Source organism: Sylvia atricapilla, chromosome 1 (genome assembly GCF_009819655.1).
Source record: "Sylvia atricapilla isolate bSylAtr1 chromosome 1, bSylAtr1.pri, whole genome shotgun sequence".
NCBI classification, from domain to species: domain Eukaryota; kingdom Metazoa; phylum Chordata; class Aves; order Passeriformes; family Sylviidae; genus Sylvia; species Sylvia atricapilla.
Genome location: NC_089140.1, coordinates 62,321,227 through 62,348,596, shown reverse-complemented (window position 1 = coordinate 62,348,596; position 27,370 = coordinate 62,321,227). Strand labels below are relative to the sequence as shown.

Genomic DNA, 27,370 nt, shown 5'->3' with positions numbered 1-27,370 from the left:
GCGGGGCCGCTTGTTCCTCCCCGGAGTGGCGGGGCAGGTGCCAGCGCTGCCCCCGTCCTCACCTCCCAGCTTCACTCTTCCTTCCCCCTTCTCTTTCTCACTCCCTCCCTTCCTCCCCCCTTCTCCACCCTCTTTTCCCCGCTGCAGCTGTAGCAGGAGGCGGCGCGAACACGCGTGAATGTGGTCTCCGGCCCCCGAGTGACCCGGCCCCGAGGTGAGTGCCAGGCGCCGACCGCAGCGCCCGCCGCGCCGCCGCCCGGCACCGCCGGGACCGCGGCCGCCCGGCTCCGGGGCAGCCCAGCCGCGGGGCTCCCGTGCCCCGGGGTGCCCCCCGGGACCCCCGCCCGCCGCCAGCTGTCACTGCCGCGGCCGCCGGGGCTGGGCGCCGCCGCTTTACTCGGGCTGACTTTTAGAGGTGTGTGCACTCCCCGTGTTAATCAGGCTGTTCTCGCTTCCTCTCCGTCTCTGACAGTGTGTGTCCGTGTGGTTTCTTTTCTTATTTTTTTTTCTCTTCCCCAAAGACAAACTTGCTGCCAGCTGTGCGGGTAAAACCCACAAAGCTTTCCAATAGAGGCCACGCATTACAGACGGATGAAACGTTATCGAATGTGACAGCGCATTATGCATCTCTCTCCTTTTAAAGGGCTTACTTTCTCAGCCAGTAAGATGTCTATAGGATAGGATGCAAAGTCATGTAAAGCTTAGCAGAGTAAGCCATATTTGTTCTATACAAATCTGTGGGGTTTTGGGAGGGTGTTTTTTGGTTTGTCAGGGGAAGTGGGGACAAAGTATCATACACCTGATCTTCTCTCTTTCTCCCCACCTTCCTCTTACCCCTCTTGAAGGCGTAAGAGCAAAAATAAGTCTGTGATTCTGTACAACTGACCTCTGCCTTTCAAAATGGGCAGCCTCTCTGAATCTGACATATTTTTACCAAACTTCCTGGTGATTGGTAACTGTCACTTTTCCTACTCCCCACGTACACAATGCAAAATTTGCATGCTCTTTTACCTTCTTGGATAAAAGGGCCCCACAGCAGCAGCAGACTGTGATCACCTGATGGTCACCAAAATGAGTCACCTGGTGCCTTGCTCGGCACTCCTTGCTCAGTTGGAAGCCTCTGACTGTAAGGACCATGGCATGTCGGAACGATTATTTACCATCAGAAGCTTAGGTGACACAGATACTGTTGTGCCCCTGATACAGAAAGAAGGCTCTAGGGGAAAAAAAGCCACCATCTTCTGAGGCGTTTACAGCAGTTTAGGGAAATCTCATGTAAATGAAACTGGTTGGTTTTCTTTACTCTCCAACCTCATCCACCCTCATACAGTGGTAAGTTACAGTGAAGTGATACTAATTTTTTTAAAAATTTTTTTTAGGTAATAGAGATTGACTTAATAATTTTTTCCTGCCTCTGTCTAGTTGTAATTGGAGGGGATACATGAAAGAAATGAAGTTTAATTTTGTATGAATTTTTCACTTACGTGGATATCCTTATGTGATTTCTCTTCCTCTCACAAGTAATTTTTTCTGTTTTGAGATGAGAATGAAACACTAGTTTGCTTGACTTGAATCAGCTTAATATAAAACTTCGTAAAAATTCCCACTCTCCTCCTGTTACCTTGACTTTCAATGGAATTTCTGAAGGAAGATACTGCTGCCTTGTCCATCACTGACAGCTTGAATAAGGAAGTTGCATCCTAGAACAGGGAGAATTGAAAAGTCTCATGTATATATATTAAAAAAAATTCCCAAAATCTTTATCACAAACTGATCCCTATTACAACAAGGTAACATTCATCTTGCAGTGCTGTAGTATAAGGGGTTTATTTCCACTTCTTTTCTGTATGTTGTAGAGCACTCTTTAGGTTTACTTCTTGCTCTAGGCTGTCTTTGTGCTTTAATCCTTGCGAAAAGAATGCCTTTGATGCCATTTTAAATATGCTTTCATATTTCTGCATCATACTTTCTCACACTCTGTGGTTTCCAGTTTACATGGTTAACTGTAGTCCATTCTGTGCTTCTACTAATGCAGTCAGGGACAGCTATAGAGCACTCTCATGCCATAAATCTTTTATTTAGTACTCTAGAATACTTAACACAAACTCTGTAATATCTCAATCACTTACAGCTGCAATATAATGGCAGTCTAGACTTCAAATTCTGTTGACTTTTCATAGGTGGCTGTGCAAGTCTTGGAACTGGTCGTTCATCTGGAATTAAATGTTTCTTCAGTTTCTACTGTTTGGAAAAGTGCTTTACAGTGCAGATCTTTTGCTTCCAGTAAATCAGTAGTTAGCAGGATGAGTGGTATTTGAATGCTTGCATCAGCATTGAGCTGATGTCTGTTCACTTTGCCAACCCAAATTCCAGTCCAGGTCTTCACATAATGCAAATCAGATTATTGAAATCCAGGATATGCTGATCTGGAGCAGCCTGTCAAGATGTACTCAGGGACCTAATCTTAACTACAAATTTAGTTTAAAATAGTAGTATTGTTCCTTTCCTGTAATGCCTCTTTCCCATTTTCCTCTCAAATTAACAGTCAAGCTGAACAGATTCTTACCTAGGTAACTCTGTGAAAAGTAGTATTGTGAGTAACTGTGATTAGCTCTGCAAAATCAAGCAATTTAAATTAATTAACTATTGCCTACCTTTTTTCAGCTCTAACAATACAATGTCAACGGGAAGGCTACGGACAAAGAAAAAGGCATGTTCTTCAGATCAGTCTCCAGACAACCTTCCTGTGAGGAGTTCTGGAAGACAGGTATTTATAATAATTTAAAAACACATGGGTTTGTACTTCGCTATTTTTTTATTTTCTGCTGACATTTATAAAGAAAGTGGCCTTCTTTGTGGGTAAGTTTAGTCTTAGAGTATCTATCCACAGAGAAGGAGAATGAGTTAATTCTGTAAATAAGCAGGCCAAGTGTCTCATTTTGCAAACAATATTCAGAAAAGATAAATATACTGTATAACCTGTAAATACTTAATGTGTTAAAAATACAATCACAGATTTCTGTACAGACAAAGCTGTCTGCCCATCCAGACAGAGGCCTGAAACACCATAATATACAGTACCTTTGAGGCCTGGAGGAGACATTTGGTTACAGTTTTGTATCGAAAAAATGCCTTAAGCCTACCCTAATATTTTATTTGAGGCACAGATAGGATTAATTAATATCAATAAGTACTGATATTAATGATTGTAATTAATATCAATAAGTATTAAAAAGAGGAGATTTTCCAAAGGAGAAATAAAATGAATGCATGAGGCTTGACTCATTAACACGTGATGAAGCTTAAAATACTATTTAAACTGTAAGCTTTGCTTCTAATGTCTTCAGTGCCATGAATTAGACCAAGACAAGACATTTTTAGGTATAAATTATATTTCCAGTCTTACTGTGGGTTTGGGGTTTTTTTTGGTGGGTTTTTGTTCTTTTTTAGTAGGAAAACCTGACCTAATTTGACAGCTGTTTCATGCTGCAGCTATTTCACAATGGCTGCAAAGATTTTTATTAGGATCGTTTTAACTATGGGATGCCACTCACAAGCTGCAAAACTGTCTGAATGCTGCTTTGTAGAAGATGCATTTGTGCCATTTATGGTCAGAATCCATCTATTCTTTATTAGGTGAAGAAGAAAGCGGCTGAAGCAGCAGATGATGATGATGAAGCGTCAGAGAAGAAATACAGAAAGTGTGAAAAAGCTGGATGCACTGCAACATGTCCCGTTTGCTTTGCCAGTGCAGCAGAAAGGTTTGTTACTTTTTATTTGCATTTTTCATGGACTTTCTAAATCTGCAGCTGAAGTTTAGGATTCTAATTATATTCTCAAAAATTCCTTCATATCTAAATGTATAGAGAATTGAAAGATACTGCTAATAGGAGTCTTAAGATGCCTAAATGTCATAAGTTATTCCTGTTGTGGGTAACTTTCTCCTGTGCAAGTTGCTAATTCAGATCCAGAGTTTCTTTGGGATATGCTTGTTTATGTTATTAGTGGTGTCCTCTGGAACATGCCTTGCTTCTGTGAAAGTGAGAACATAGTGTAATCAGAGAAAGCTAAACTTGCTTTCAAGATGGAAAATGAAACTGTCATTTACTGTAGGAAATCCTTACCACTCTTTCACTGGAATGCTTTGCAGTCTGAGATGAGATTCTAGCTATTGAAATTTTAGGTCTTAGGAGAGACAGTCATACTTGTCTGAACTCTTTGCTCTTGTACACTTTCTCTGCACTTTCACAAGTGCTTTGGCATTCTGACCCCGGTCGTTTTCAATGCATGATACTGGCAATGTATACCTATAATAGGCAACATGTTAGATCTCATTAAAAAACAGGCACACTGCAGTTATGTAGCACTCCTCCCTCCCTGATAATTTAGACAAACTTCCCTTCTTTATAGCATGGAAAAATAAATAAAACTAATTACGTGCTTCATTTAGTTATATCCATGGATTGTTCTTTGGTGGCAGGAAGTCAGTGTATTCTGGATGTTGTCATAGGGAAGCCAAGTGTTTTGGCAGTTGCCTGAGAGACTTGTTTGGGAAGTGAGCACCTGTGAGATCAGCACTGGTGATATTACAGTTTTTATTCAGGAAACAATGCATACTGCTTACTCATCTTCTTGAATTATTATTTTAGTATTTTGATTTTTACCTTTCCCACCCCCCTAAGTACATACTTTCAATTGTATCTGTTTGAGATGAGCTCATTTTGTGGCTATTTGAATTACTAGCTTAGGTTACTGCTTTTTACCTTGCACATTTATCATTAATAACCTCATTGAGTTCAATGAGAGTATTCCAAGTGAAGAACAATTGCTTTGTCTGATGAATGTAATCTTTGTAATGAATTTTTTTTTTGAGAGTAGTAAAGAACAAATGCCCAGAATGAATAAATGCTTCCTTAGGGTTTTGTCTCACTGGGTTAAAATCACAAGTTGTTCATGAGAAAAAAATAGGCAACATCTGCTTTGTGTTCAGATTTGCCTTTATAGTTCTGTCAGTTGTTCTGGAGACAGAACATTGTAATGACTTATGAATCAACTGATCATATGTACAAGAAAAATGCTAAGTTAAATGATACCTCCCAACTCTGCACTAATATGGGAACAAAATGCGACAAAGTAAAGGAACTCTAAGTTCTTGTGGAGAGGAGCTTTGTCATCTTACATGCTTCCAAAATGCTTTGTGTGTCACAGCACATATTCACTATGTATCATGTTCAGGAAATGCCTGCTTAAAGGGTACTAAAGACAGGCTCAGTTGACCATTGTTAGAGGGAGGCTGCTGGAAGCCAGACCAACTATAAAACTGCACATTGTGTACACTTTGCCTCCCTTGCATCTGGTGTTGCTTAGTTTGGAAACTGGAACTGTTTGAGACAATTGAAATGACCTTATTGTTATTTGTATGGCTGTAGTGCCCTGTGTAAGTCAGCCTTCATGAATGTATCATAGAGTCCTGGCCTGTTCTGAATATTGTGTTTGCATTCTAGAACGTGCTACTGTCAATAGAAAGACTTTTTTTCCCCCTAAATGTACTATAAAACTATTTCTATGTCTTCTGCATTACAGATGTGCAAAAAATGGGTATACCTCCAGATGGTATCATCTGTCCTGTGGGGAACACTTCTGCAATGAATGTTTTGACCACTATTACAGAAGGTAGATTTACCATTTAAGGTTGTGTCCTTTCAGAGCTTACTAAAGTTTGGCAGCTGTTACAGCTGTTGAAACATCATGTACATAAGCATAATACAAAAATTAGTCCTCTGTGCTTGCTTTGGTCAGAGTGAGGCTTAGACATTGATGATAAAACTGCAGGTGTTGTATGGACTAATCAACTTAAACAGGGTAGCGTGAACAAAACTGGTTAGTTAAGGCAGGCTGGTTTGTGTTTGCAATTATTCTGAAGCTTTTGTCTTTTTGAAAAACAATGTCAGAGAATTTTAAATTATGAGAACAATTATGAGTAAATGTGTTTTCCTTTATAAGTTCACTTTACACTGTGCATTCTGGAGACCTTGCCTCTCTAAAGCAGTACAATAAAAAGCAGTTAGAAATCAGTTTAACTCTTGTGGTTCAGTGACCATGAAGACTCATGTCAGGCTGACAGAGTGCTTTCAGCTCCAAGCTTCTTCCTATTTCAGTGGGAGTTACATCCAGCTCTACCAAGACTTTTGTGTACTTATGTACTCAGTAATACCCATCACTCAGTCCAGGCCTTAGATACCAGGAATTGTGCTCATAAGCAACTGGACATAATGGTCAGGATGCAATTTACTGCTGTTGTAAGAACCATGATTCTCTCCTTTTAACAGCAGAAATACAGTGCTCTCTACACACTTATTTCTCTGTCCTTATATAAAATGTTTAATTTTAGAGTAACTGTTATTGCTTGAAGCAAACTAGATATTAAATTTTCTGACTGTTTGCTCTTTTTTTTCTTCTTAGCCATAAAGATGGTTATGAGAAATACACTGCCTGGAAAAGGATTTGGACAAGCAATGGTAAAAGTGAGCCCAGTCCAAAAGCCTTCATGGCTGATCAACAGCTTCCTTACTGGGTAAGGTGAAAGGTGATTTATTTAATAGGAACGTGATGTTCTGATGTGTTTCTGATATTCTTCTGTTCAAGCAGCAGATCAGCTGAGTTTTTGTGCTTTTTTCCCCCCTAGTATTAGAGGATTGTGGAAAAGCCCAAGATAAAAAATCTGATCAGCTCCTCCAATGTTGGAGACTTTCTCCACACCCCACAAAGACCAATCTTCTGTTACTTTTCAGTAAAGCAGCAGCTGTGATTTTCAGGTAGAATAAGATTTGGCAGGGAAAGTAGGAGTGTGAAAAACTTTGAAATCAGATTTTGTATTTCCCTGGTAAAGAGAGCAGAAGAAACATGAGAATGGAAGGAAGTTTGGTGGAGGTTGTGTTTTGTTTGACGTGTTTGTTTTTTTTCTTTAAGTGATGAAGAATTTACTTTTGAAGTAATACTTGCAAAGTCCATTGAAGACCATAGTAATGGGGAATTCAATTAATTTTGGCCTTAGGTTCTAAGCAGAAGTTCAGTTTAGCGTGAGATGGGCACAAGATTTCTGTAGATAAAACACCTCTTATGACCTGATGATTACACAAGAACATCTCTAACAATTATTACAACTTTCTCACGTCTGGCTTCTTTCTAATTGGTTGTTTAAGTTGCACTAACCTTATCTGTAATCACAAGCAACAAGTAAAAACATGTTTTGTTTTTTGACTTGTAGGTGCAGTGCACAAAGCCAGAATGTGGTAAATGGCGTCAGCTGACAAAGGAAATCCAGCTAACACCACAAATAGCAAAAACCTACAGATGTGGTATGAAACTGAACAATTCCACCAAGGTACCACACAACAGTTTTGCTCATACTGAAACTCAACAAGTTGGTATTTCTTGTTTACAGAAATTAATTTCTTCTTGCTTGCTGCTCAGTGTCTCTAACGTCAAATGATAATCTGATGGCCTGAAGAGCTGCACAGTGACAGGCCTACATGCTGCTTGGGCTTCTTGTTTTCTGACAGGAAATGTCAAGAAAGAAGTATGCAAAATATCTTTGTCTGCACAGTCAGTTGTAAAATCTTGTAGCTGGGGGCTTATTATCATAGTGTACGAAATAAACATACACCAAAATTCTCAGTTCAGTTTTGTTTTGCCTTTCTTCATTATTGAGGAAAGCATTTGAAAAGCTCAGTGAACTTTTCCTAGTTGCTATCAAGTTTGTCATGGATCTTTACATAAAAAGTTTCAGCTTTAGCATGAAGATAACTCCTGAAATTCGAAAGAGTCCTTAAAGTGCTATAGAATCTGTATGGCACTTAAAACATGAAAAAAATTAACACAAAAATAGTGACCATATGAAAACCTGAAAGGTCAGCAATTAATTTTGAGTCTGTGATAAAGATACTCTTAAAATAAATAAGAAACTCTCTTTTATAGTCTAGACTAGAAGAGTTGCTCTGGAAAAATGTGGTATATTTCCAGAATTTTTCTTTAAAATTCTGAGGGTTTTTTTTCCTGAATTTGTTTCAGTGTTCCACCGCATTTTATGGAACAGAATGTATATTTTAATGTCTGATCAGTAGAAACTAACTTAACAAATGAGAAACCTTTTTTAGAGTGCTTTTGCTTTATGGTATGTTGCGTTTTTAACCTACACATTTCTCTACGTTTTTTTAAAACAATCATGTCTACCACAGAAGGCTAACACTAAGCACTTTTTTTTTTTTTTCATTCACTTTTCTTTCAGACTGAGGGCTCAGACCAGTGTTCCATGCCTGAGGACTTGGTGAGTAGTGGCTGTTCCTCCTCATTTGTCCTAGAATATGAAAGCAATCTTAAAGCATGGCATATTTATTTCCTTTTTTATTTTGGTTCTTTGGCCAGTTATGTCAGTATTTATCCATTTTGTTGAGGAAACTGTCATACACTATTTGCAACAGAACCTGGGCCTTTTATTTTCTCATCTTTTTTGTCTTTTTCCTTACCATACTAACTAGCTTTCAAGTGGTTTGTGGTGTCCTTCAGTCGTGGCCTGAGACTCAAAGTTTACTTCTAATTCTTATTTTTGATCAGGAGAAATAGTATTCAAATGGTATTGCCAACTTTCAAGTAAAATTCCCCATCCTAAAATTTCCTTGTCTTTCAGGTGGTTTCTATCTTTAGTCAAGCTAGTCTCACTTTTTTGAAGACTGCAAGAGAACACCTAAGCATGTTTTCTCTCTCCTTACTGTCATAATATAAAATGTACATACAAGATGTATGTTGGTGTTTCAAGGGGCTTGTGATCATGTCACCCTGCATTTCTGATTTCATATAAACTTATGTTCAATAAGCCATGTTCACAAGTGTTCCTGAGGTACTTCTATCACAGGGAACACACTCAAGCTTACTGTTGACTCTTGTAGAAGCTTTGTGGCTTTGCTTCCCGAATGCACGTCTGACTTGTAAATTAAAGGTGAATCATTAGTGCCTATTAGGATTCTAGAAGGTCTTTGATGAGGATAGCAGAATCAAAATTAAATTGATCAGTTAGTGTGGCCTTAGTTCTAAGTGCAGATTTCTGGATGCATAAGTGACTCTAAATGTTTTATAAAGGGCCTGATAAGACATAAAAGTGGTGTTATGGCATGTCTTTTTTCTTTGCTTTCCACATGGTGTGGAGTCTGAGAAGAGATCAATACTACAGGTTTTCTGTGTCAGGCTGAGGAAGGGGAAGGAGGGAGAGAAAATGTCTTTACGACTTGCAATTCTGAGATTGGTCCTTCCAGTGCTTTTTGGTCTCAGTTTTGGAGGGAGGGGGGAAATTGGTTCATTTTTCAATGTTTTTAAAGTACTGACATGTTCTCTTCTCCCCTTTCCTTCACTTCTCCGCTTGGCCAGAGAGTGGCTGAAGTTTCAGACCACTGGTGGTACTCCATGCTCATACTCCCTCCTTTGCTGAAGGACAGCGTGGCAGCTCCCTTTCTAGCTGCGTATTATCCAGACTGCGTGGGCATGAGTCCATCCTGTACCAGCACTAATCGGTTACCTGGTGAATCCAACCTTGTGAAGTTAGAGCACTTGAAGAGTGTGGCTAATGTGACTGGTAAGGGCCATCTGCAGGGCTCTGTTGCTTAAACAGATGTGATAAATTTTGTCTTATATAGAGTTTATAAGGCACATCAGTTCCCCTGATTCAGAACACTGGTTCTGTTCTCAGCACTAACACACAGTCTCTGAGTGACTGCCTCTGTCGTTGGATGCCATTTGTTGTTTGTAAGATAAAGGTAATATATTTCTTACGGGAGTAAGCACAGACTGCAGAGGCTTTCTGTGTGCCACTGTCATGTGTATAGAAACAGGAAATTACCATGTGGGTACTTAAAGACTGTTTGCATTCTTAAGGAAATGAAGATTTATCAAAAAAAACAAAAATAAAGACCAAACCACCAGGAATCTGCTAGTTTTGATATTATGGATCTTGGGGGCTTTGAAGAAAAGAATTTGATTTCTTAAGGCACTCAGATTCTGTGCAGTTTATTTTTTTGTCAGCCTGGGAGTGCAGATTGGCAGAATAGGTCAGGTATAGAGAAAGGTAATTCAGGATTGTCATACTCATCTCAGAGAGAGTGCTTTGAGGAAATTTCAGCTTCTGTGTTGTCTTAGCAGGCTTTGTTCTCCTTAGGTGCTGAAAAGAAATCTGTTCATATGTTCAACAGATGTTACATCTGGCTAACAGAAAACTTCATTGCATAGAGCTACCAGTACTGAATGCAGATGATTAATTATTACCCCCTCTGGGCAGTATTTGGAGTTGAAGAAGAAAGGAGTTCAGAGTACTGCCTGAGTCTGTATAGCAATGCTAGTCCTCAGACTTGAATTTAGATCTTACCCCTCATGGCATTGGAGTGCCATGAAACATCGTTTCTTTGACAAAACTTCAGCTCTGATAGGTCCAAGGCATATCCATGAAGTAGCAGGACAATAATTAATGCACAGCCTAGAGGGCAGGAGAGAGGAGAGCCATGTAAATGGAATTATTCTGGAGGTGCCTAGAGGCTGGAAAGCTTCCTTACTTGTTATCTGTGTGAGGTCAGCAGATTGTTTTAGAGGGAGAAGGACGTGATGAAGATATGATGGGGTGTGACTAATTCCTGGTGTGTCTTTATTCAGTTGCAGGCATGAACAAGTATTTCCAGCCTTTTTACCAGCCCAATGAATGTGGTAAAGCACTTTGTGTGAGGCCAGACGTCATGGAACTGGATGAGCTCTATGAGTTCCCAGAATATTCACGAGACCCTACCATGTACCTGGCATTGAGAAACTTGATTTTGGCTTTGTGGTACACAAACTGCAAGGTAAGAGATGCTGATAGTAAATTTGTTTGTTTAAAAATAATAGCAGATTATCTGGGATGGGGACTCACTTCTTGGATGTATCCTTATGCACCAGAAAAATTGCTCCCATGTTTTTGAAAATCCATTCTAAGGTTGGCTGGATTTTGGGGGCTTGTTGGGGATGAGAGGTGTTGTTTTGTTTTGTTTTGTTTTGTTTTGTTTTGTTTTTTTTTTTTTATGTAGCGCATAGGAGCTGCTTCTGCAGTAAAAATCAAAAGTTTTAAAATTATTTAAACTCTACAGTGCCTGCCCAGCTATTAACTTTTTAAAGGGATGCTTGAACATGGCTTAACAGTGTTTTGTGGTACTAAATGATTTTTGTTTTCAATGTGACTGTTGGATAGGATTTTTTTTTTTTATTTAGGCTAAGCCTATGGGACTGCCTTCAGTAGAACTGCTGAAGTTTTATGTTCCAAAACTTTCTGATATGGGTGTCTGCATTTATGTGAAAGGTTCTGGATATTAATCTCCTTTTCCCTCAGAATGCCATTTCGGAATGGATTTTACTGGAATGCCATTGTGAACATTGCCACCATGTAGATGGATTTTGTCAACAGGAATCCATTTCAAGACCATTCTTGTACTAATAGAACACACCATGTTATCAAAAGTCTCTTGTAGACTCGTTTGGTTTTATTCCATGCTAATAATTAATTCCATTAATCTTGCTTAATAAATTGTTACCTTACTGTGTAAAGCTTGCTAACAAGAAATTTCCACAAAAATTCTTTTAAAATGCTCTCAGAAGCCCAAGTCGTGATTTTTTACCGTTTGGTTTGGTACAGTTTAAATACGATATAAACATATGAATAAGTGGAATATTAGAAAATCAACATTTTCTATCCTTCCTTTCTCTTTTGCAGGAGGCTCTGACCCCTCAAAACTGTATCCATCATATAATTGTTCGGGGGCTTGTGCGGATCCGCTGTGTACAGGAAATGGAGAGGATCTTGTATTTTATGACAAGGAAAGGGTTAATTAATACAGGGATTTTGTCAGTCAGTCCTGACCAGTACCTTCTTCCTAAGGAATACCACAATGTAAGTTGCTGTAAGAATCCCTACATAATTAGTGCTCTAAAACTACATAGTGCATGCAATAATTTTTTTGGCTCATTTACATAAGTGGATGGAATAATAGGTAAAATTACACCTAAAACCTAATATGTGGGAAGCATTAACATTGTTCTCTTATGCCTTCAATGGGTATAGAAACTACATAAATTAGAATCCTTCCAAAAAACATTTTTTTCCCACTAAAATCTATGGAATTCATTCCCATGGATTTGTGCTTCCCATGTACTTTGAAATAGATGGGAACTGTGTGAAAGATATACAGGTTCTGTGGCTCCTATGATACACCTCTGTTTCAATAGGTGAGGAAACAGCTACTCCATGTTAGTTTGCAAGAACTGTGGTTAAAAGGGAACATGTTTATGACTAGCAAGTTGTTAGATATCACCCAAAACTTATTAATGTATTCTGTAACAGAGTATCTCCTAGAAATTTTAAGTCATGTTTGGAAAGTGTATTTGTAGGTGTTTTTAGTTTATCAAATAGTTTTTACTGGTCAGCCCAATCTATCATTGAAATCTTTACAAGGCAAGTATGTTTCTTGTCTGATCAATTCAATTAGATTCCTACTTTAGTTACTGATAACTTCATCTCTTTCTTTTGAAAGAAATGGAGACATCTTCTTTTAAAGTCCTTAAAAACTTTAACTATTTTCAAAGCTACCACTGATCTTTTTTTCTGTATTAAATGCACTGCCATCTTTAAAGTTATCACAGATTACTTTAGATAAGAGAGCCTAGACTTCCGAAACCTACAGACATTTTTACCTTTAGCAAACGAGAGTGAATATACAATTTCTATTTTATTTCTAACTATTTTTATTTAAACACTTGAATATTTTTTAGAAATCTGTCATTATTGTTGGGGCTGGTGCTGCAGGATTAGCAGCAGCCCGACAACTGCACAACTTTGGAATTAAGGTAAGAAGCTTTAGAGTACATTACTTTAAAAAATCAGACTTCCTCTGCTTTGAAAAGTGTTGTTCATCAAAAAGAAAAGGGCTACGTTCATGTTTCAAACATGTATATATATACATAATACACATAATTAAGGCATCCTAATTAATTGTGAAATCTGAGGTTTTACTGAGTAAACCTGCTGTTTAAAACCAGCATTTTTTGTATCTAAAATTAAAAGCAACATATATATTTTGTATAGATGCTGCAGCCAGATCATTGTGTTTAACAGCCTGTAGCATGCCTTAAACTCCAATTTTGAGATTTCCTGAATAAATCTTCAGCTTTTTAAAGAAGAAGTCTTATTTTTGTTAGGGCTGTTTCTAAAGTAACAGTTACATTTTTCTATGTATATCCCAAAGTGTAACCTTTCTAAGATGATTTCAATGCATAAATTAACTACAAATAACCCAGAAATGAAAAAAAGTGTTAAGATCGCTACCATTGCTGGACTGCTTGGCAGGGGGGGTGGGTTTGTGTTTTGCTTTCTCCTTTGCTCTAGAGTTGAACAGATATGTTTAACAGAATAAAAATCTTCCAATATACTAAGCTGCATTTTGTCACAGGTCATTGTCTTAGAAGCTAAAGACAGAATTGGTGGCCGAGTGTGGGATGATAAGACATTCACAGGAGTCACTGTTGGAAGAGGTGCACAAATCGTCAATGGATGTGTCAACAACCCAATGGCACTAATGTGTGAGCAAGTGGGTTCCTGCAGTGGTCATGATTATCACTAGTGAAAAACTTGTTAAAGCCAGGCTCAGATGGCTGGGTAAGGGTGGGAGTCCTTTTCTTGTGACATGATTAAAATCCTGTTCTGCATTGTAAGTAAACTCCATGTTGCTAATATATCATTGATAACAGTTGGGAATAGAGAAGGGCTGTAGAATGGTTTCAGGCACATTATGTAAAGAAAAACATGATGGCTCCAGCTTCAGAACCAGAAGAAACCACTTTTTTCCTCTTTTCTAGAGATAGTAACATAAAAGGTCCTCAGCAGCTTAGGGCTGAGAAAGGCTTTACTGTGGCAGGCTACTGCTTCTTTTTGGATTTGCCTTTGTTGCCTCTTGACATTTGTTAAATTCCACACAAGTTAAGATTGGCATGTCTAACAACTAAATTGCTACTGATGTAAATTGCTGAACATGCTGTGGTTCAATTTCTTTAAAAATTCTTATTACTTGCTGGTTTGGTTTATTTTTTTGGGAGGTAGGAATCTGAATTTTTTTCTGTGAGGACCCTGAGCATGGGTTTTGCTCAGAGACATGTGCAGATACAGCCCATGCCATTTAAATTGTTTAGTGCCCTACAGTGCCATGGGGAAATTCTATTTTTTTTTTTAAATCATGTTTTATTTATAAAATGGAGAACAATAACTTCTGGATACACTTCAGATACTCACCCCTTTGTGGTCATTTAATGTAATTTTTCGTTGAAAGTACAGCTGTATCTTAAGATCAGCAGTGGTGACCAACAGCCTAGAGAGATGTGAGGATATCTGCAAAACACTGGAGCATGCCCTAAGTAACAAGGCCCTAGAAAGAAATTAGGACCATATTTGTGCTATTTTCTTCTGAATTGACTCTGTAGAATGCAAAACCATCTTTATTTGAATTTAGCTCTGTTGTGTTTTCGATGCAGATTGGACAAGCAAAGCAAGGTTCAGTTCCAAATAATTTCTTTCTTTGCTTGGTTATTAATAACATTGGTGGTAATTGGCAAGCAATATCGTGTCAATTCCTGAATTCAGGAAACTGTTTGGGCCTCAGACACCAGAAAGTTGTAGAAAGTAACTGATTTTAATTGTGACTTAAAAAATAAATAGAAGTAGAAATCAAGGAGACTGGTTCATCATGTTTCGTTACCAGACTCTAAATTTTTTTACTAGTCCTTGCTTGACAGGAGAGTTGCAGAGGAGGTTTCTGTGAATCCCCAATAAAGGAAGGGATGGAAAGTGGGAAAAAAACAGTTTGTGGACAATTAATAGATAGAAGGATTGTTGGTATTCCAGTCTGAAGAGAGAAAGAGTTACTCTGACTTAAGTTGTTGATGTTTTTTAAATGGTATCACTTAGATGTGAGGCATTCACCTTAGGTTAAATAACTTTGAACAGGCTGGGTGCTGTAGTTTTTCCATACTTAAAAAAGCAATAAAATGTCTTTTTCTTAAGCTTGGCATCAAAATGCACAAACTAGGGGAGAAATGTGACTTGATCCAGGAAGGTGGAAGGATAACAGATCCCACCATTGATAAACGTATGGACTTTCATTTCAATGCCATCCTAGATGTCGTCTCTGAGTGGAGAAAAGATAAAACCCAACATCAAGATGTTCCTCTTGGTGGTAAGTGAGACATGTATTGCAAAGTGAAGATGTTGGCTGTGTTCATAAAGTTCTATATTAAATTGGCTCTTACATCAGACGTTATTAGAAGTGTATGGCTGTCCATCTGAACTTAAATCCAAAATATATTTCTGATATTGTATCTTGTTTTCATGAGGTAGCTGTTTCAGTATAACTAGCGTCACTAGCAGTTCAAAAGACTTGCTTCTGGGTGAAGCAGGTCATAGCTAGACTTAGCTCTTACACTTTTTGACTAATCTGCCTGAAAAAGAGTCTGATCAAAGCCTTCTGCTGGCAAGAATAGTCCCATCTCCATTGGTAACGCCTCCCACCACATTTACAGCTTGTAAATTCAACAGCAAAAAATAAACTTGCTCAGGAATGTCTGCCTTCCTAATCTCTTCAGCATGGATTCTGTAGGACAGAATTAATAACCCCTGTGTTCTTCAGTGAACCCTAGATCAAATTAATCAGTTCTTTAATTTTGTAAAAATTAATCAGGATTTATTTGCAAGGATCCTCCATTATCTTAATGTGTATTTTACCTTTTAGAAATCTTCACTTCTATACTGATGATAGCCAAACAATTAATTTCTCTTCTGTCTCACTCAGAAACATATGAGTAAACAACAAAGTTGTACTCTATCACTGGAAAGATCTTGTGGTTTTGTGGGTTTGGGGTTGTTTTTTTTTTTTGCTATGAGAAGATCTTGGTACAAATTAGCAGTAAGCATGAAAATCTTGTGATCCAGGGAACAGCATGTTGAAATGCAGTACCACGTCTGACAAATTGTCATATATGCTTACTTTAAATGTGTTCTTTCACAGAAAAAATACAAGAGATCTATAAAGCCTTTATTCAGGAGTCTGGTATCCAGTTCAGTGAGCTGGAAGAAAAAGTGCTACAGTTCCATCTCAGTAATTTGGAATATGCCTGCGGCAGCAATCTCTCTCAGGTGAGTTTTGACAGCTGTGTTCTGAAGTGACTGAGCTTCACAGAAGACAGAGTTGGAAGTAACACTGACAAATCACCTGATCCATCCTATGGCCCTAGAGGAAGAATCAGCTATCCTGACTATTCCTAGACCCATAACCTGTTGTTTGAAAGCACAGAGACACTGACTCCAACACTGCCATATTTGATCTGATGGGAGTTCCTGACATGCTTCCAGTAAGATGCTCTTTAAGTAGAAGTTGAGAGTTGATGTTTAGAAGGGAGCTGGGCATTTTGCTGAGATGCTGGCTGATATGATTCACAGCAGAGTTACTCCTCCTCAGATGTTGGGTGTGACTACTGCTTCTCAGTTCTGTTTAGAAACTGAGATATTTCTCTACCCCACTACCTATCTTGGGAATAAATGCATTTGACACCTGAAGTGTTCCAACCCCCTGGTGGTGAGCCCCAGTTCACCAGTCGCAGGTGGTCTCCTGACTTTAGTTTTAACCAAGCAGCTCCAGGAAATACAAATGTATCATATTGTTGGCAGTGCACCTTTTACTCAGTCCTGTTGCTCCATTTAAAGACATTTAGTGTCAATTGTACTACAGCAGTGGGACTGGTATGTGCAGATGAACAAATCTGAACTGAGAAGTGCACAAGAACATAACAAAAATCTGCAAGATAATGCTATACCAGAGCAGTCACTGGAAAATATTTTGATAGGTCAAGTTTTCATATTCCATGAGTGCCGAGGGGAATTAAGAAAGATGCAAAAATCTACCTTACCTTCAATTTTAAAATCAAAATATGATTGATTTTATACATCTGCGATGATAGGACTTGGCATTTGAATAGTAGTTTGAGAATTGTTTCAGATTTTTCACTGCTCAGTGGCAATTGCGTAGTGCAAATACCACTGTTTTATTAACTATAAGGTTCCAGGGGCTGGATAGGAAGGTCAATAAAAGGTATCATGGCCAACCTCCAATGTGACAGAAAAATTCCATTGAGTTGGGGGTTTTTTGTGTCTTATTTTCCCCTTAAATATGGCATTTTTATATTAAGTCCTAAGGCTGTAAAATCTGATTACTTTGCTAGATACACACAACTGATATAAATACTCTGCAATTCACCAGGATTTTTTTTATACTGTTTTCCTTGTTTTCTCTACTAAGCAGAACCATAAACTCCCTGCTAGTGACCAACGCATGTTATGACTTTTCCTAATCCAGCAATTCATATGTTATGTACTAGCATTAGGTAAACAAGCATTTTGATTTTGTCAGCATTGCAATAAATTCTGGTGATAGATACACTTTTTTTTTCTCAGTTGCAAAGGGGCTAGGGTGGCTTCTTCTAAACTGTGGAACTTTTCAGGGTACCCATGTCCCCTCACCAGTAGAAACAGCCAGTTATGTTCTTTCTGTCCACAGGTATCTGCACGCTCATGGGACCACAATGAATTTTTTGCCCAGTTTGCTGGAGATCACACTCTTCTAACTGTGGGGTATTCAACTGTGATTGATAAGTTGGCAGAAGGGCTGGACATCCGGCTGAATTTCCCAGTGAGTCTGGAAAACGTTGCTGCAGTGCTTGTCTTTGATTGCTTTGAAACACCCAGTCATATATTTGTATTCTTTGGGACCAGGTGAATCTGTGCTGTGACTGTTTCAATTGGTCTTTAAAAAAAAAAAACCAAGAGCACAATTTCAACATTCTGAAATTCTCCCTGAGGACTATCAGTACTTAAAATACTATGATATGATGATCTTACATGTTAGAATCATGATGATTTCTCTTTTTTAGCTTCATGGATGCTATTTGTCATCTTTCAGGATTTCTCTGGAAATTTGTGTTACTCACTTTCGAGATTGCTGACCAGTGCTATTTTAGCTATTCTTGCTGGAATTTGCATTGCATATGTACATTTTTTAGTACAGTCTCTCAATGTATCTTTCAATAGGTTCAGAGTATTGACTATTCTGGTGAAGAAGTGCAGGTCACTACTGCAGATGGAACAGTGTGGACAACACAAAAGGTACCAAGTATGCTTCAAGACTAAGAATTTTAGAGAACACACAGTACGTGTCCTTTCTTTCTTTTCTTCCTCTTGGAAGACTATCTAGTCCATTTTCACTCCATTCAAAGATGAATACTCATGTATTTTAGTGGCCTTTATTTGGGTGTCCTAGAGCACAATTTCTGGCAAGCATGCTTGAGATTTGAGTACGAATTGATTTGAAAAAATAAGGACTATAAAGGGTAGTACTAAAAATGTGAAGCAAATAGATTTTTATCTGGTCTTTCAAGTGACATTTATGTTATCTAGTTCCGTTCCCTGCTCAGCTTTACCCTATTTAGCATGTGTATCTTGTTAAAATTTCCAGGATTTGAAAACCCCTACTTTTCAGTTTCTCTTTTTCTTTGTATCCTCACCTTCGTCATGCTGAGTAATTTAGCTTTCACTAATTTTTAAAATGGTACGTAAACTTGATAAGGATTGGATTGACATCAACAGTGTTATTGAGTGTATTTTAAAAAGATAGAATCTTTGAAAGAATTCAAAGAAAACCAAACCACTGACCATCTATCTCTCATTTCAAACAATTTTGTTAATCTGAGAGTTATTGACTATTTCATTTACTGAAGTATTGGTAGCATGGTTAGCCACTGTGATACAAGCAGTTCAACAGACTGTGACTTAAAATAAATGAACTGTGGGATCTGCATGTAAGGCATGTGTTTCTCATTAATGGGAACTAAAACCAGGCACTCATCTAGAAATGTCTGGTGCGTTATTATGCTGCATCCTACTAGCATAATCCAAGATAGTTAGGAGGATGCTGTGAGGCTTAGGTGCTGTGTTCAGGTTTTGGTACTGTTGTGATTGTAGCTATTTCTTTCAGGTATTAGTGACTGTACCACTGGCCCTTCTTCAGAAAAATGCCATTCAGTTTAATCCTCCACTGTCAGAAAAAAAAATTAAAGCCATTAATAGTTTGGGAGCAGGAGTAATTGAGAAAGTAAGTGATTTCATATTATGTTTAATTTTCTTTTCATAGAAACATTGGCTGTTTTGTCCCTGTTGCTTTTGCAGTGTATTTATCAGGGTTTATGATGCATAAACATACACATGTTTTACTTGTATACAGTAGCCCAGGATAGCAAAATGTTCTTGGGAATCAGTGTATTTCTGTTACTTAGATTTCACAATTTAATGGTGTTTTAAAAGAAATTGTTCACAGAAGAATTTCATGGTTAAACATTTTGTGCCTGATTTTGATTTATGATGATCTTGGCTCTTCCAGAATTCCAATGATGTTTTTATTTCAGATCATTTTAACCTAGCAAATTCACAAAGTATTTGTGAAAAATACTGAAAGTTGTGTTTTTTACCAGTGTAAAATTGCCTACTCTTTCCCAATACAAAAAAACAGCCTCTCCTGAAAAGCTCCCCAGAAAGATGTGCACTTAGAACAAAACAGTAACAAAGTAATGCCAGAAACAGGATTATAAGAATGTTGAAATTTAAAGACAAGATTACAAATCTCCAAATACAGGATGACACTCGTTTAAGGTATACGTTACGTTTTAAAAAAAAAAATCTGCTGAAAATTTCTTCAGCATTTTATACAATTTACTTCCATTGTGGATTTGATATCTGTGCATTTGCAATTTATGACGTGAGCATTTTTTTTTATTTGCCTGTCCCCCTTGGAGGACAGGTTCATATTTTCTCTGTTGAGACCTACTCATAGGAAGTGCTGTGTCTAAATGCATGGAAACAGGAAAACATATTAGAAGACTATATATCCTATCCTGTTAAGAGTTTTGTGGTATGAAATGCCTAAATTCCATTTTTCTATATCTTTCTAGATAGCTTTGCAGTTTCCATATAGATTTTGGGATAGTAAAATTCAAGGAGCTGATTTTTTTGGTCATGTTCCACCCAATTCCAGCCAACGTGGGCTCTTTAGTGTCTTCTATGACATGGATCCTAAGGTATGGTACATGCCAACTGTATTTTCTCTTGGCCCTTCATAAATTCAGTTTGAAATCTAGGTGCAATAATTATTGAACAACAAAATTTTTCTTCATCCCCCTCCCCCCCATCTGCAACTGTTAAAAGCAGTGGAAACAGTGTTATTTATCAAGATAAAGCTCATCAATATTTTGTTGGAATAAATGGGAGTGTTTTCCATTGTTTGGATACAGACTAATATACAAGCAATATATAATACAACTAATATTTCTACTCAATTTCTACTGAAGACAAAAAAAATGTAATACCTTACTGATAAACCTACTAACGTGGGAAAAAGGCTACTAGTCACTTCCAGTTTAGGGCCTCTGCTCCCTTATTATATCAGCTAAAAATGCAGTTTAAAAGCTCATGTTGACTTACTAATGCTTAGTGACTTGCAGTAGTCTGAATAACTATTTGGAATAGCAGAAGAAAAGACAAGCACCAAGTTCTGTGGGAAACTGAGATCTTTAAGGTCAGTCTTACACTCATGAATTGCAAAGCAAATTCAAATCAGTGGATTGACATGTTTCTCTTCCCTGTCAGTTCCAAACAGACACATTACACATTTATATTATATCTCTTCATACTGTTACAACAACTGTTGCTTACTATTTGGCAGCAATTAAAAGTCCATTTTATAACCTGATGCCTTACTCCAAAAGGAGACCATCCTGTGACATTTGTGCTCTGTTACTGTTTGATTTGTGCTTGTATACAACTTCGCTTAAATGAGTTCTCTCCAGTACTCTTAAGCTCATGTTACAAGAGGTTCAGTGTGCTGGTGCTGTCCAGAGGCCCTAAATATAATGCTTATTTTGCTTAATAGCTATTCTCTACTAGTTATCAAAGTTAGTAACAGAAGAATTATTGCCTTACATAAACAATTCTTTTAAGAATTCCTTAAAGGCACTGAGAACCTGTGGGCTCTTCCCTACTCACCACTTCACCTCTAAAACTTCTGCATGGTAGCAGATGTCATGAAGTGGAAGGAAATACCAGTAGATGTGACCTTTCCTTTCTTGGTCCAAAGTCTGCTGGTAAAAACCTAGTATTGGTCTAATCAAGAACATATTTAACTAGTATTTAAATATACTCTGTCACCAAATTTTGAAAATGGAGTACAGCTGAGATGAAAGTTTGACACAAAACTGAAGCTTAAGAGGGTGCACAAAGAATAACACTATCAATGTAATTTTGGGGGGATACAGCCTTCAAGTAGGTGTATAGGAAGTTTTCAGTGAATTCAGCAAGTTGTAAAAGGGGCTGACTGTAACAGATCTGTGAATAAGATGTAAGGAGATGTAGTCATTTGAGCGTAAATACTGTAGAATATACACCCTTTGTTCCAATGAATCAAACACACTTTTCTTTAGAACAACAGTTGCTTTGCAGCTGAAAATATCTTTGCAATACCAATTAGAAGAGACTGTTTATTAAATACTTAATAAGGTCTTGTTTTTAGGGCAAAGAAAGCATTTTAATGTCAGTGGTCACTGGAGATGCTGTGACAACCATTAAGAATTTAGATGATCAGCAAGTACTGCAACAGTGTATGACTGTACTCCGAGAGCTGTTTAAGGAGCAGGTAAGAGAAACTTCTTTTATTAAGAGATGAATTAACTTGTCACCAGAATAAAGCTTTCAAGTGTGGTACTTCGTGATGTATAGGCAGAATTTTGACATTTAAAACTATTTTTCTTTTCTTGTCAGTTTCAGGGAATAAGTTTTCTTTGAGACACAGTAAAAATCACGTTTTTTGGTCTCTTGTGTGAAAAATGAATATTGAAGTATCTTATATCTCTCTGAAGGACAGTAATATATAACTGAAAAATACAAATGAACTATCGTCCTTTAAAATTATTTTAAAAAGCAAAACTAATTAAAAGCAGTACTTTAGGCAGGTAACACAAAACATACTTCTTACTTAGTTGTCACTTTTTTTCTGGTCACCACCATTTCTAATACGTGGTAAGATCTTTAAGCTAGATTTCTGCCTTCCCCCGTGCCAAGGAAACTGAAATTACAACACCCCCAATCCAATCCATTTTTCTTCTACTAACTAACAACCCTTTTCTCAGCTGTCTTGGGGTGGAGGTAAGGGCAAAATGATTTAGCAAGGGCCCTACATCCTAAAGGTAAAAAAACCACAAGACAAAAATTTCTTTTTTCCTTCCCCCAGATCATCATTAGAAAAAAAACTAATAGGAAAATCAGGGAAATCTGTGGCAAGCAAAATACTATCACTTAGCAATGTTATTTGCATTCCACTCTAGAGACAATAATGCCTCAATAAATTTACTTAGAGCAATTAGATCCCCAGGAATGATTATGTTCATGGTTGATCTCTCAAGTTTTACTAATGGTTCAAATGTTAGGATTAAAGATCTTGGAAGAACTTCAGTACGTGAAAACTCAACAGTTCCTGGAAACACATGTTTGGTAATGGCTTTATTGTCACTAGAACCACATGCAGTGAAAGTTCACATACCTGCATCTTGATCACATGAAAATGTAGCAAATGGGTCTTTGGTTTCAGTGTCACTGTGGTCCAGAAGAGTGATTTTCACAGCTGTCTCCATGGTTTACAGCAGTTGTGAATTTCAGTCACCTGAGGATGATGCAGTGGGATTTTCAAAGATAGTTTCAGGGGTGTACCAGAACTACTTCCATACAACTTGTCATATTTGGCTGGTCCTTGACTTGATTACTTGAGCTTGAGTTTCTCATGTGCTGCCTGAACGGAATTTATTTGTTGATACCAGATGTTGTGCAAGAGGCAACCAGAGCTGCTTCTGTTTACTTGTCATGAGCTCCTCCAGAGCAAGACATAGCTGTAGTTGACTAAGCCATCACTCAAGTGTTATTCAGGCTCTTTTTGGTAGAAATCTGTGGAATTTGCATTCTGCAATGTGAAAAAGAACACACATGATTACTTCTTGTGGCTCAACGAGATCCTGACATTCTGGTTTTTGTTTTCTCCCTGAAACTAGTTTTCAATACAACACATTTTCTGATCTTAGTTAAGTAATCTTATTTATCCATTGGAATAAAATTATCTCCAAAATGAAAATTAAAATTTGAGATTTAACAAGCTAGATGTAACAAGCATTATGCCCAACCAAGACAAAAATTGCTTACATTATACATACAAACATGTTGAACAATATCAGTATTATATTGGATTACAAGAGCATGTGTGTATGCATTTTGAGGGGAATTTTTTTTCCTGTATACTTCTAGGTGTATTATAATATGCTGATCTGTTGCATTCAGAATAGTGCAACTGTGATTTCAGGCATCAGGCGAGTCTAGCAAACAAAATTATTTTTGTGGTTAATACTATAATAAAAAAAAATTAGGAATGTCATTCTGGAATGTAATCTAATCTGTATCTTAATACTACTAAATACTCTAAAGATTACTAGAAACTGAGAAAAAGCTGTGCAACTCTGAACTTTCCTTTGCAATGTTTAACTTATTTTGGTTATGCAGGAGGTTCCTGACCCAGTGAAGTTTTTTGTTACTCGATGGAGCAATGACCCTTGGCTGCAGATGGCATACAGTTTTGTGAAAACAGGGGGCAGTGGTGAAGCTTATGACATGATAGCTGAAGACATACAAGGAAAAGTTTTTTTTGCTGGTGAGGTAAGTATCTTTGTTACCATTAATTAAGCCTACTGAGAGCAGATGATCTGATGGAAGATCATCTCTTGCTACCCAACACCATTAATGTAGAGGTAGTATATAAATATTATATAAATATGCTGATGACTCTTGACACAGAACCCTCTCCATTCTTATTATTACTGGGCTTGGGGAATCTGCCAAATATTTCAGGTCAGAAGTAAAATGCATTTTTTGTCCAATTGCCTTTCTGTTACTCCACTTGTGGGTAACAACAAATGCACCATGATGGCGTAGGTGCATTCTGTACTGGGGCAAAACTTAACCTGCCCCACTAAACTGCAGATAGCAGAACAGACTGCTGCTTTTGTAGTTGACTTGCCTGCAAATTTTTGAAGTTGCTAAAAATCTTAAGTGTTTCCTTAATGGTCTTTCCAAGGAGTTTTCCATGGCTGTTAAAAATGTAGGTATATCCTTAAGAAAAACAAAACTGATGTTATAAACTGAAATTCTGTAGTATTAGTTTTGGAAACAGTTGACTTTTTTTTCTTTTCTTTTTTTTCTTTCTACAGGCCACAAATAGGCACTTTCCTCAGACTGTTACAGGAGCTTACTTGAGTGGGGTTCGAGAAGCCAGCAAAATAGCAGCATTTTAAGTACTGAAATTTTGTGTTTATAGATCTATTTTTAATTGATTTCTGTGGGTAAAAAGTATCTTCAAGTTTCCTATTGTTGCCTTTTTCCTACATGGTACTTGAATAGTATATGGTACCTGAAGATAAAATCTTCCTCTTCCTTTTCCTCTTTCTACCCCACCCCATTTTTAAGCCCTGATGATACACGTTGTTTGGGGCTTTTTTCCAGCTAAGGTATTACTAAGCAGGAGTGACATTGGAATCGCTGGCCACAGCTTAACTGAGAGAACTTTTGTCAAGAGTCCTCTTCTGTATGGCTCAAGTCATGCTATTGTGAACCTTCATTTCAGAAGGTCAGATTAAAACAAGACTAAGTTAACAAACAGCATTAAAAATGCTGGCAGTTAGTAACGATATGGGAATTTTCCACTAACTGTGCTTCTCAGGTTGATTATGCTCATAGGAGTTCAAACTGGCTTCCAAGAGCCTGAATAGCCTAGAAAAATTCTAGGATTAATGTAGGAAGGAGCTCAACTATCACTTTTCCCACTTATAATCAATAACCTTTTCTATAATATGTTTTCATATTCTTAGCATCCACTAAGTGGGCTTTGGGATATGAAGTTTGTTCCTTTAAATAAGAGAGCTGGAACAGTTTACAGTGCAATCATAGAAAGGTTATTGTAGCTAATCAAAACTTGAAAAATTAACTTTTACATTACTTAAAAAAACTTTGAAGTATCTTTGCTACTTATTCAGAGAAATTCTTGTTACAATAATAGGCTAAGAGTTTAGATTTGCTCACTGCTTCTGTAGAAACAGGACAGCATAAAAATACCCATATTGCTATGATTATTTTGAAAACAAACTTCCAGATCAATTTGAGCTGAATAGAAGTATCTGCTGATATGACTGTACAGTGAGGGGTGCAGGACTGTAAGTTCCTAATAGCCCATTCAACTTTTATATTAAAAAAGGGAAGATGAATAAGGAAAAATATTAACACTCTCATGAAGGGCTGAAACAAGGTGGGTTGCACTTTGACTTGAAGTTTTTTTTTTCTTTTATTATGAAAGTATTATTAAAAACAACTTGAGAGAGTAATTCAGTAAGGGCTAGACATCTATCTAGTAGCTTTTTCATGGGACACGGAGGAAAATAATTTTCAACAGAAATAAGAGAGATGTAAGTGGGATGGATACCTATTGTAATACCGTTCCACTATATGGGTATTAATGAAAAAAAAATTAAAATCCACTTTTAAATCTCTTCCCGCACACCTCTGTAGCATGGCTGCATAGGTGTCATGATTTCTCAAATGAACATAAGCACTTAGTCTGTCCTGCCCCATTCTCATGCAAAGGCTTTTCTCTTTCATTAATCCCTTCATTTAATAATGTCACAGCAAACATTTTTGACTTACAGTGCTTATTTCCTTAAAGCTGCATCCTTGGAAATAAACAACAGACAACCTTAAAAATCACAGATTGATAAGGGGTTGGAATAGACCTTAACAATCATCTTAGTCCCAATGGCCCCTGCCATGGCAGGGACACCTCACTCTAGACCAGGCTGCTCAAGGCCTTATCTAATCTGGCTTTGAACACCACCAGGGTCCTACTGAATAAATGCAATTCTTCTTTTTGAATATGTAATGTTTTGTTTTTAGAGTAGGTATGATATTGTTAAAAACCCTTTATTTAATCTCTAATTTACAAGGTGAAGATGTTTATATAACCAGATGTTTTTCAGATATATATTCTGTTCTGCTTCTTAAAGCTGTTATATGGACTAATAGGAAGAGTGTAACTGTTCATAATTTTCTTTTACACAAATGCTGGTATGTACAGTTTTAAAGTATTTCCAATTTTTAAATTGCAATTTGAAGGCTGCAAGAAGCAAGACAAAGCCTTCTGATGATAAAAAATCAGGACATCAAATTTTGCTTTTGGCAGTCATTTGCACTTTGTTAATTTCATATCTTACAGGCCATCTTATGGCATAACTAGCAAAGATTGAGAGCTATGTATGTTTGAGTTGCACCTTTCTTTCCCAATTTTATCATGTATGACAAATTAGGAGGAGAGGAGTTTCTGGTGCTGGGAAAAAAAGCTTATTACTACAAGCCCAAAACCTTATAATCAATGGCTGCTTCAGCTAACCTTGCTTTAAAACTTCAGTCAGCTTAGTAAAAGGTATACAAAAATGTCACATTTCAGGTAGTAATGGTCTGGAAAGTTTAGCTCAGCATCCATTTCTCCAGTCCAAAGTTTGTATGAACATGCTTGATTCAGTCTGTTAATCTGTACGTGGGGTTTTCAGTTTACCTACAACTTTGCAGCTAGATAAACGCTGTATTTTAGAGATGGACATGAAGAAATACTTACACATTTGGCTTTAGATCATGCACACTTACAGCATTAGAAAGACCGACAACAAATGATAAATTTACCAATGGCCTAGTCTACTAATTATTTGTACACTGTTCTGGTGCCAGGGCACTTAAACTGTGTTGTGCTGCACTGAAGTTTGAGGACTAGATGAATAAGTATGTTCCATTTTAATTTACATTCATTTGAAATATGTTAAAACATCAGGCTGGTTCTGAGACTTCATTCTTTAATGTTGCCCAAAATTTTTTTAATATCTATGTTAAAATTTATTTCAAGCATGTATGTATTTTTTCTTTTGTGTTTAATTTATTCCCTCAAATAAAGAACTGGGGAATGTTTTCTTTGAGTAGGTTTGTTTAAATGTTATTAAAAAGATTTGAATGCAGAGCATGATCTGTTACACTTCAGTTCTTCTGTGTGATTATGTTATGGCAGCAGAATAAAACTGGAAATTATCCACGGGA

The 27,370-nt window shown here is 37.4% G+C and overlaps 1 protein-coding gene across 1 annotated transcript; it reads left to right on the top strand.

Moving 5' to 3' along the window:
• The first annotated feature begins 152 nt into the window (after positions 1–152).
• Positions 153–27,370, top strand: KDM1B (lysine demethylase 1B). The gene is made up of 21 exons (XM_066324022.1): positions 153–214; positions 2,665–2,767; positions 3,637–3,761; positions 5,584–5,673; positions 6,463–6,574; positions 7,268–7,384; positions 8,288–8,326; positions 9,421–9,625; positions 10,693–10,877; positions 11,780–11,956; positions 12,835–12,909; positions 13,512–13,649; positions 15,116–15,287; positions 16,116–16,243; positions 17,661–17,792; positions 18,191–18,265; positions 19,134–19,250; positions 20,104–20,229; positions 21,717–21,839; positions 23,747–23,899; positions 24,451–27,370. The coding sequence occupies exons 2-21, from the start codon at positions 2,678–2,680 to the stop codon at positions 24,532–24,534; spliced, it is 2,463 nt and encodes an 820-aa protein (XP_066180119.1). The 5' UTR covers positions 153–214; positions 2,665–2,677; the 3' UTR covers positions 24,535–27,370.